This window comes from Trichosurus vulpecula, chromosome X (assembly GCF_011100635.1).
Source record: "Trichosurus vulpecula isolate mTriVul1 chromosome X, mTriVul1.pri, whole genome shotgun sequence".
Classification (NCBI taxonomy): Eukaryota; Metazoa; Chordata; class Mammalia; order Diprotodontia; family Phalangeridae; genus Trichosurus; species Trichosurus vulpecula.
This window is the reverse complement of record NC_050582.1, coordinates 20,055,533-20,066,795: the sequence shown is the minus strand read 5'-3', so window position 1 is coordinate 20,066,795 and position 11,263 is coordinate 20,055,533. Positions and strand designations below refer to the sequence as shown.

At 43.3% G+C, this 11,263-nt stretch overlaps 1 protein-coding gene across 3 annotated transcripts in view; it reads left to right on the top strand.

The window, feature by feature from the left end:
• Positions 1 to 318: 318 nt before the first annotated feature.
• The window catches only part of ZNF711 (zinc finger protein 711), a 38,276-nt gene continuing 27,331 nt past the window's right edge, over positions 319 to 11,263 (top strand). Inside the window, exons 1-2 of one of the 3 annotated variants that reach the window (XM_036740268.1) lie at positions 319 to 402; positions 3,689 to 3,794. In XM_036740268.1, coding sequence (XP_036596163.1) covers positions 319 to 402; positions 3,689 to 3,794 — 190 coding nt within the window. Of the gene's footprint in view, positions 403 to 1,221; positions 1,257 to 3,688; positions 3,795 to 11,263 lie in introns of those variants that run through there. The other 2 variants (XM_036740272.1, XM_036740269.1) reach the window with 2 other exon arrangements.

Sequence of the window (11,263 nt, the reverse complement as noted above, 5' to 3'; positions counted from 1 at the left end):
CCCATCTCTCGGGAAACCCTCCAAAAAGGAATCCTTTTTCGGCGCGCCAAGACGCGGACGGCGCTTGCGCATTAGCGCTTAGCCCAGCGCAGCAAGCCCTGCTGCTGCGAGTCAGCGGTGCATTGTAGCCCAAACCTGGCGCCTCTTTTGCTGCTTCGCGCGCGCGCGCTTTCCCTCTCGGTCCCCTACCCTGCAGCGAAGAGTGACGTAATGCGGCCCGGGCTCGTCAACGGCGCGGGGAAGGAGGCCGCGGCGGCGCGCGCTCCGGGCCCAGGGTAGCCTGTGATTGGTCCAGGCCTTTAGACCTAGGGAACTCGAATGCAAGGCCTCAGTGTTTCACGGCCGCGGCCCCCCCCCTCTGGAACGCCGAGAGCTGCCGGGCCTCAGAATAACCCGCGGCAGGTAAGGCGGCTTCGGGAGGCAAGCCGCAAGGAATGTCAGTCCCCAGCGTGCTTTGTAAGGGTTGTGGGGGGGAGGGGAGCGCGGGCTCTGAGAATTGAATCGAGGGGGTGGGGAACAATGGAGGAGGCGGTGGCTAGGCCCTACGCAGGCCGCGCAGAGGGGGCCGTCCTTCTCGCGACCGCCACCGGAAGGCTCCTAGAGCTGAGGGAAGCCAGCGGCTCCCCTCGCTACCCGGCTGTGCAGGCGCAGCTCGAGACGCCGCGGAGCCGTAGCCGCCGTCGCCGGCGGCTTGGGGCGCTGGGAAAATGGCGGAGAACAAAGCTGTGAAGAAGCTGCGGCCCCGTGGCAAGGCGTGGCGTGGCGGCCCGGCCCCAGGCGAAGGCGCCGCCTCCTCCTCTCCCCGCATCCCCGCCCCCGGCAGCGGCGGTTCCACTGCTGCTGCTACCGCCAGCGCGGGTGAGGGTGGCACCGCCAGGCGAGGGCGCCGCCGGGCACTTCGGGATGCTCCGGGGGACTTTGGGGGCTCTTACGGGGGTCCTGGGTGCCCGTGGCCGCCGCCGCCTCCATCTTGGTTTCAGATGCAGTCTAGGGGAGGAGAGAGCAGGGGAGATGAGGGGGGCGGAGGCTGAGGGCTAGCCGGTGCGGGGCGGGCGGCGGCGACGGCGGCGGCACCGGCACCAGGAGGTGGGAGGGAGAGGGGGCGGGGAGCGTGGTGGCTGGGAGGGGTGTGCGTGTGCTGGCCCCTGGGCGCGCTCTCCCCCCGCCGTTTGCGGTCGGGACCGGGGCTAAAGGAGAATAAACAAAGGGACACGTGGCACGCTTTCTGCCCGGAAAGAAACTTGGGATTTGACAAGGTGGGGGAAACGGGACTGTTGCGGGAAGCTAGAATTCTCGGAAAAACGCTGCGGTTCGGACCGCAGCCTGCCAGGGCTTTGTGTGTCTCTCACTTTCTCTCTGCCTGTCTCTGTCCCCTCCAGCCTTCCCTCACTTCGTACCGTTTCCCACCCCCCACTCCAACCCTGCCTCCCTTCCCGCCCTGCAGTCTTGGCAGTGCGGAGAAGTGCATGGTCTCGGGGTGAGGAGACAGCTCTGCCGATCTGGTGCGCTTAAAGGGAAGAGAAAAGTACTTCCTTGAAATCTCTCTTGGTGTTTTGGTTCGGTGAGACAGACTAATGGGAACCTCCTGGGAAACCCGATCCTAACACCTTGTTTTTTGTTAATGAACTTAGTGTTTGCGGTTCCAAAAAGTGCTCCAGTTTGTGTATTAGTTCCCCTAATATTTACACTGGGCTTTTGGCAAGGATAAAGTTTGTACTTGGTTGCCTTTTACTTACAAAGATAATATGTTAATATGGTTCAGAAATGTGTCTGCAAGAATTTGCTTTAATTATGAATCAGGTAGTTAAATCCTAAGTGATCTGGTAAGATATTTCTGTTGGAATAGATGAATGTGCCTGTAGAAAACTTCCATAGCTCAAACCTGAGTTTTGAAGGCACTTAGACCTCGACAGCACCCCCGGGTGCCAAGTCGGCGATGTAGACTTTATTGAAACATGCAAGAATTCTGGTTTTCAAACATAAAGATGAATGTTTTCTTATAACACGTGGTGTACTGCAGGATTATTATATTTAAAAAAAAACCCTACCAGACCGTGCTTATCAAAATGTTATCACTGTAGTTAACCAATGTTCCATCACTTTTACAAATAAAAAATTAGGGTCTAGGTTTTTCATTGTCATAAATATTGTGCTCATTTGAATATTTAAGTTATGAACAAAGCAGCAGTTATGATTTGCAAAGCCTAAATTATTTACTGATGTAGGTGTTTTTTTTTAATAGCATCCAACTGTATTTTAATTTATGGTGACCCTTTTTTTTTTATTCCGATGACTATTACTTTTGAACTGTCTTACTCTCAACTTGCATTGGAGCATGAATGAAAACAAGAGTACTATATTTGAAGAAGGGGTGTGGAGGGGACTGTTTAACAGAACTTCTGAATGCTATTTCACTTTTACTGGTCTCTTCAATTTCCCCTGCTCTAGTACCTGTGCCCTGTTTATGACTCATAGAGTATTGTTTCTAGGGATTACCTACGGAGCCTGGTTTTCCCAGTTTTAATGAATTGGAGAATAGGACCCAATTTCTGTCACATATGATGGATTTTTAAAACATTGTAATCTCACGTTCTGTAAAATATAGCTCATTCTAATCAGGTGCATGGGGTGAGGGTAAGAGCACATCCTCATTAAACTTGACTTTTTTAGGTAATTTACTTAAACTCCTACAAGGAGAGGAAGAAATAGAGTAAAATAACTATTGACTTGAGTGTTGTTTTCTATTTGCAACAGCTGATTATGAATATCATGTATATAAATAAAACCTTTAAATTAAATTGAAATAACTCAGTACTTTTATGACCAGGTGTTTAGACAAATGTAAAATCATTTGAAGAGCAAAATAACCACTTGCTAAATGTTTGTGGTGTATCTGATAACATTCTGAAATGTGGGAAACAGTCAAGTTTCATAAGGCTTCAAACCTTGTGACAGGAAGGAGAAGAAGAATATAGTCAGATTAAGCCAGAGGTGTTACAGCTTCACAGAACCCAAGGAGGCTAGAGTAGCTCTGAGACTAAATCAAAGAATCTTAAACCCGGGCCTGTGGTAGGGGAAAGGTAGAATGCAGTGGAGGAAAACTAGAAGTCTTCACTGATCCACAGAGTCCCCTGTTTGGAAGAATTCTCCTAAGGAGCCTTTGTCTTTTCTGTTGTAACTGATTTCTCGTACCAGCTCGAAAGTTCCTAGAGTGGATGGAGAAGGGCACACTAGAGATCCATTCTTGAACTGGACCCTATTATGAGTTTGTTTCCCAATAGCCATGGAACATGTTTCTTTATAGTAAGAAGTAGGCCCAGACTTGAGCCTTAGCCAGCTATTGACAAGGCTAGTTTGGGTCTGGAGGAAGAAGTCTGGATAGAGTTGACTTATATCATACGTCTTGCTGTTTGTTCTTTGGGAAGTCATATATTGGGATTAAAATCAGATTTTTCACCAAAAGCCAAACCCTCAAAAATTAGGTTCCTTCTACTTGATATGAAACTATTTACCCTCATGCCTCCTTGTCATTATTTATGAAGTTGCCACACAAAGCATCTCATTTAATCACTTGTCTTCTGTGATTTGTGCACTTGGTTGAGGCACTTGTAAATTGAAATCTCTTATCCAATACAGCTAACTAGTGTGATATTTATATTTATTTCAAATATTCTATTTAATTTCACAGATATTCGCCAATGAACTTGGCCCCAGTATGGATCCAGGTGGTGGAAGTTTTGGATTGCCGACGCAAGAATCCAAAGTGCCCCATACTATGATAATGCAGGATTTGGGTAAAACATTTTCATTTTTCAAAATCACAGTTAATAATTGTAGGTTAGAAATGATGCTTTGAGCAGTGGTTCTTTCTCTAATCCAAATGAACTGTTTAGTTTCTTTAAGTAGAACTAGTCATCTCTGTTTTGTTAATGCGTCTTTTTCTGTACTTGTATGTATTAGTTCTTTAGGGAAATTCTTAGAATATCGTGCTGTATATTTGCTTCAAAAATGAAATATTCAACTGAATCATTAACTGCTTAATGAGATTACGTTTTGATGTTTATGTATGTGCTTACATACATGAAATGCTTGATGAATTGGTTTTCTAGAATACCCTTAAGAAGGCACAGTGCTTAATAAAGTTAGGGGGTAAGTGCTCCCACCACGTCAAAGAAAGTGAGTGATCACTGAGGGAATGTAGGAGAAGTGGGTTTCCATATGATAATTTGCAGCTTTGGCTGCTGTGTTCTCAAAATTTTCTTCCAGCATGAAATACTGGGTGAAATGAGAGAAATAGATCTTTCACTTATTTCCTTTACAAGAATTCAATTCAGCAAGCATTTTTAAGCGCTTACTATGTGCTGGGCATCTTTTAACAGACTCCTTAGCCATGGTCATTTCAACGTGAGTGTTAGAAAAGGATGCCATAGGTGTGCGGGAAAGCCATGGTCTTAGAAGACCTGGTTCAAATCTCATCTCAGAGTATTTATGTGACTTTGGGCAAGTCACTTACTTTGAGCCTCAGTTTCTTCATACATGTAGTTGGGGTAACAGTGCTTGTGTTACTTTCCTTATGAGGCTTTTGTGAAGAATGTGCTTTGTAAAGGGAAAAATATATAACATTGTATGTAAGCTTGTGTAATAGAATTATTTGTAACCCATTGAAAATCAGCAGAAGAGCTGTGTTGAGTTTTTTGAATAATTAGTTGAGAATTTTGAGTAAGTAAAAGCAACAGAGTGGTGACCTTAGATTTTAAGCTGCAAAAGACCTTAAAGGTTTTCTTGTCCAACCCCCTTCATTCTACAAATGAGGAATCAGACCCAGAGAACAGAAATTACTTCCATGAGGTCACTTGAGTAGTGAACAGCAGAGCCACAGTTTGTCCTAAGATACTTCAGCTCCAGTTCCAGCCCTTTTTGTATCAGCTTCTTTCTGGTATTCTTCAGTTACAGGGAAGCAGATCTCCATTAGGGAGGATGATGGGGAACTTGGGGGTAAGGGCAGAGGATTGTGGGGCTGGACAGACAGACTCAAGGTAGATGGGATGTTAGAAACTATCAAGCAGGAGAGATGAGGGAGGGTTTGGGGGGAGTTGGGGAGGCTGAGCTTAAATTTGAGTATGAGAAACCATTTGAAGAATGAAATTTGGGGGAGTAATGGCTCTTTAAATAGAAGGAGAGACTGGCCTCTTCGAATCCTTCCTGCTAAAGATCTCTGATCCTGTGGACAGGAGATTAGTTAGGAAGGTTGGACATCTTAAGTTGGATTGAATAGAAGTGAGAACATGGGAATTAGCTCCTAGAGGCAGAGGAAAAATGGGGAGCCTGGCTGGAAGAAGTGAATTGTAGAGACTGGGGGGTGATGAACCAAGCAGGGATTGGGCCCTAGAGTACGGTAAGTCATGGGTGTAATTAGAATAGGGCATTGGACTTAGATTCAGGAAAACTTAGGTTCAAATACTGCCTGCACATAACTTCTCTGGGCCTCAGTTTCCTTATCTGTAAAATGTATGGGAGGTGGTAGTGGACTCACTGGCCTTCAAGTCCCTTTCAGCTATGAATTTATAAACCTGAGCTATGGAGGATTTAGTGCTAAAAAGACAAGTGGATTTCACAGTCCATTGTAGGTCGTGTTCATGTGCCTGTCAGAGGCTTGAAATAGTAGTTTTCAAAACTCTTTTGTTGGGGAATGAGTGGGTCAGCATATTCTCACCTGGTAAATGTGACAGAGTAAAGAACAAAATAAGTTCCTATTATAGTTCCCCAAGTGTTCCTAAAGACCATCTCCCAGCTTGTGTGCAACCCTGGCAGAAAATTTCTGTGTGCTTGAAGTGTTTATTGACTGAATTAATCTCTTTACTTCACTGCAGAAGTGACCCCTTCTTGGTGATTACGATATGTAGATTTTTTCTTTGTAGGAGCAAAAAATCCAATATTGATGACTATTTCTTAAGAGTTCCTTTTAACCACCCTTCTACCCTTTTATATCCTCTTTCATCATCTTCAGGTTTAGTCCCCGTATTAATCCAGTAGTTTATTTCCTTCTGGTTGCCAGGGAAGTAAAACTTTTACCTTAACATGTTTTTGTGGCACTAGAAATAGTCTTGAGTTTGTTCAAAGTCACAACAACTCTAGATTTGGCCTGGAGTCCCTAGATTTCCAAATGGTATTTTAATAGCATCATTTGAAGTCCTCTTTAAAAAGAGTAGGAGAGTATATGGTAACTCTAAACTTCTCTTGGTGTGTAAACACCAAAGTTTTGTTATTTGTAGTTTGGATTTATGTCTCCTATCGCCGGTAAATGAATCCTGTACTTAGTAGAAACAGGGCTATTTTCTGTTAATTTTCCAATTTAACTTGAGGTGGCTAACATTTACTAATGTGTGACTTTGAAGAGGGAGTATCAAATAAAATTTCGTTTTTAACTTCTAAATTCTCTGCTCTTGGGGGACAGGGACAATGTTTTAAAGTTACCAATGTGCCTAGCATAGTACCATAGAAAATTAGGTGCCTCTAAGTGCCCTTTTTTGTTGTTGGGCAAAGGATGATGATGAGATGAAAAAAATGCTTGGTAGCTGAAACTCCAGTAGAGATTGTGTGGAGCCAAAAATAAGACTTACCTTTGGGAACAGTTGATATTAGAATTTTTAACCCTGCCATAAAAATAAACAAGAAATATGAAGTATGTGAGGAAATATGAAAAGACCTATATAAGGTGATGCAATGTGAAATCAACTACCTGAATTGTATATGCACTGATTACAACTATATGGGGGGGGGGGGTAGGTGGGAGAAGAAAAAGAGAAGCCAAGGGTTACTGATTTTTTTTTCCAGGACTAGAGGGCATCAGAACAAGAGCATCTCATTTCCTTGTTTGTTAATTCTTTTTCTTCTGCTTTGTCCTAATGGGCTAGGGGGTGCTTGGGTGGGTAAGATTTTTCAAATGTATTGTATCTTTGATTGTTTTTGTTAACGGTTATTATGTCTGTTGTTGTTTAAATTTAATCCTGCTAGCTTTTTCCCAGGCTTCCTCTGAAAACTTTTTTCTTCTAGTATTCCTTTTTTTTTTTTAACCTTACTGTAAAGATTTTGTACTGATTTGTTTTCCGTTGGGTTCCTGGTCAGTAACTTCAAATTGAGCTTCATTTGCATTGGTAATATTTAGTTCCTTTCTAATACGTTTCAGCATTTTATTTTGTTTTAAATTCCATTGATAAATTTTAATTAGGGAGAAGTTAGACTGGCAATAAACAAAAAAGACAATTTTCATTTCAGTATAAATTTTGTGTATAAAGCAAGTAAAAGAGTGAGAGACAGTTAAGGAGAAGAATCTCATTTCTGGTTAATCATGGATTATCACAAATTGTTTCCTGCTAGCTTTCTATGTTCAGTTAAACCAGAGGCATTCCTCGTTAATATGCAGCAAGGAAAATTTTGCTCTAAAACAAATTTTGGTAAAGTTAATTTGGTTTTTCCATTAATTATAAATATGAAGATATGCTATGCTGGAAACTTATCCTTTGGAAATTAAAAAGAGATCACAGTAGACCTTTCTAAAAAAATATATTTAGAGAAAAAAAGGATTCTCTTTCTGCTAACCTTAACAGTAATACTCAATATTAACAGAAATACTGTACTCAAAATCTTGGAACTTTAAAAAGTGGTTTGGCATGAGACACTCTGGCATATTATCTCACTCTACTGTTCCCACCATAGAGGCTACAGTTTTTAACATCTATAACCTTTTCTTAACATTTGTAATTTTAAGCTACGAGATACAAATTCGACTTGCTCTGTCTGGATCTATTAAGACTTGACTTGATTTACACATGCAAATTTCCATCCAGAGAACTGAAGTATCCCAACTTCAGTTCAACAAACATTTAGTAAGGGCCTGAAAAGACAACAGAAAAAGCAATCCTGGCCTTCTGGGAACATATGCTGTGTTAGAGAAAAAAAGCAATCTTACATGGTCCTTGTATATGGAGAGAGCTCCAGCCCTTTGGAGAGGGAGGTGGGAGAGTTGACTGCTTTGTAAACCGCTGTGGCCTGATAAACAGCCCTTTCTTTACATTTTAGGTTTCATGAGGGAGATTGGGGAGGAGTGTGAATCAGATTGTGCAGCCTTGTCCAGCTAAATGGTCTTGGGTAGGTGGAGGGAGCAAGATGAAGACTAATGTTTATAGTGCTTTGAATTTTGCCAAGTCCTTTACAGGCACTATCTCATTTGATCTTCACAACCCTGTGAGATCTAGGTCCTGCAGATGTTAATCCCCACTTTCCTAAGGCTCAGAGAGGTAAGTGACTCGGCCCACAGTCACACAGCTAGGGAGCAGTGGAGGCAGGATTTGAGCCCAGGTCTTCCTGACTCCAAGTCCAGCACTCTCTCCACTATGCCATGCTGCCTCTCGAGATCATTGTGGTTGTGCTATAATCTAATTTGCACTTTACCCACATTCAAGTTATCTAGTTACGACTGTCTGGCAGTGGTTTTTACACTGATGGCAAGAGCTGACTTCACTGGTGGAAAAATGGCATGCCAGAATAATGCCTGTGAAGTTAACCTGCAGTACCCAAGAGATCTTAGAATTCTAGTCAAGCCTTAAACCCCATGCAGGAAATCTCCATTAGAGCATTCATGCTTGACATGGTCATCCAGCACCTGCTTGAACACTTACAGTGACAGCTCACAACCACATAAGGCAACCCATTTTGTTTATTGGACAGCTCTGAGTGTTCAATTCTTAGGTTGAGCACCAAATCCTAGGGGTCTAGAAAACTGGATGAATCATCTCCTTTTTTCCATCCAACATTCGGGGAACACAAGTTTCAGTCCTCCCTTCCTGAATTTCATTAGCATTTACAGTCCCAAACATAAACTGTTCACATGGCATAATATTCTCTCACTGTTTAGCTCTATCCCAGGGACTTTTCTACACTTGTTTTTCATCTCTACAGCCTCTATACTCACCCTTGCCTCATTGCTCTCAACAGAGCACCTCACTTTCTACTTGGCTGGAATCTAGGATATAAAAATTCAGCTGCTTCAATCCACCTTGGGCCAGCTCGAAAACCCTCATCCACCTTCTTTCCTCCTTGGAGAGAAGGATTAAAAGTGTCTTCAGTCTGAAGCCTTACCATGGCTTCATGGCATGCCAGTGACCATGAATTCTTAGAGGATATACCAGCCAGAACACAAGCTGGAAGGCTTTGGATACAGTCTCACGTGGACTGTTTTGGAGGAACTGCCTGAGATTGCTGAGGCATCTTGACACCTCACAGACTACCTGCCGAGTAGTCTATTTGGGGGAGGGGAGGGAGTGGCAGTAATCAGTCTACGTCAGTGAAAGGAACATAGGGAAGGTCCTGAAATTCTAGGTTTGGGGGGTACTAATAGAGAATGAAGTTGTGGTTAAATTCTTAAATGTGCTAGGGGTGGGGGAAGCACTTCTGTTGAATATTGAGGCAAAAAAAACCCAAAAAACTTGTGATTTCATCTGTATGAGGAAATCCCTTCACTAACCAACCAGTCCGTCAATGAGCTGGTAGATAAGCTCTAGGGGGTTTGCTGAGGCACTTAGGGGTCAAGTAACAGGTCCAGGGTCACATAAGAAAGGGATTGGAACCCAAGGCTTCCTGACTCTAAGCTTGGCACTTCACCTTCAGCATTTTACTTCCTAGGAGAGGATAGCTTTAGACAAATTTATAAAGTTACACTTTTTGTAGTAAACAGCTTAAATGTGCCCTCACAAGTCAGTATGACAGTGTCCTTGGGGTCCACCACATCAGACTGCCTGATCCACTGTGCTTTTGGTACCTTATGCCACCTTGGATGAGGTCTGAAACATTTCTACCTGATAGCAGATTCCAGTTCCTAGTAATGAGCTAATGGTGCATCTAATCGGACCTGATGATTTGATCATCTGTTTCAGTTTAGTGGCTAGCGTTCTGGGCACAGAGTCTTTCCTCCAACACTAGCTCTGTGAACTGGGGGCGAGTTAACCTCTTTGTACCTGCTTAAGCAACTCCTTAGGGCTTAGCAACCAAGTCTGAGGCTGGTGGTAATTTGCCTTGAGAGTAGTCTTCACTCTTTGCCTATAATTAATTTCAGTTTTTCAAAACAGAGGTTATCATTCAGAATGCTGCTTAATTCTTATGACTACTTAAGTGAATTCCTTGAGTTTCCTTGCTCTTTACAGAAGTGGTTGTCCCACTTGTTAAAACCCTTGAGATTTCTATAGAAAACACCTGAGGTCAGTAAAGTTGAGGCCTGTCCCTCAGGCTGACAAGGAAAAGAAACCTGCTTATGCAGACCTGTTAGTGATCCAGAGTAACAACTAGCCAGTTTAGTGAGCCCAGGCTTCTGTTGGCTGAGTCTGAGGAGTCCCCTCTTGCCCAGCTGGTGCTTGCTATCTGTGGCTTAACCTTAGCTGGAGAAGAAGAGTTCTTAATCTTTTGGGGTCATGGACTCCTTTGGTAGAGTTGGTCAGTGCCTTCTGAGAAGAGTTTTTAACTATCTTGAAATACAGTTGTCAAAATATTTAAAAAGCAAGCTCATGGACCCCAGGTTAAGACCTCCCACTGGTCCAAGAGAATCCCAGGAGAACTAGTCAGGTGAACCAGGCTATTTGGGTTTGCTCTGAGGTGTACCTGTTGGTGCTCACATGGATTTGGGACCTGTATGTGTAAACTGCAGTTGGACCTAGGCTTCTAGAATCATCTGGAATGACTAGGTGAGATCCTGTACCCCAGCCCCCTTTTCTGGCAGATCACTTGGGAGATGAATCTGGCCTCCAGGAGCATGAGGAAGGAGGGACCTCTCGTGTTCAAGTATTTGCTGTCCTCCCTAAAATCATTAAGCATTGTAGCTTGGCACTTTTAGAAGCCGGAATCTGCCTTTGTGCTGACTTTTATGTATGGCTTTTATGTAGGCTTACCTTGTTTCATAACAGATGTGTTTCTAAAAAGCTGGGGAATGCAGTCAAATTGGATTTGGAGATGAATTTTCTTAATTTCCAAGTGATTTTTTCAATTTGTTACTAATATTTTAGCTTGACTTTTTTCTGCCTCCTTAGCCTGTCATGGTCTGTAAACAAACACGTCCCTGTCAGGAATACGGACCCCTCTGACAATTTGGGAGTTTTATCCTGAGCTAGTCTCTCAATTGCCCAGTGCCTCAGGCTTAGACTGGAAGTTTCTGAGTGGTGGGGAAGGAGTTTTCTTCCCTGTTGATATGCATCTCTTAAGTGTCAGAAATGTAAGC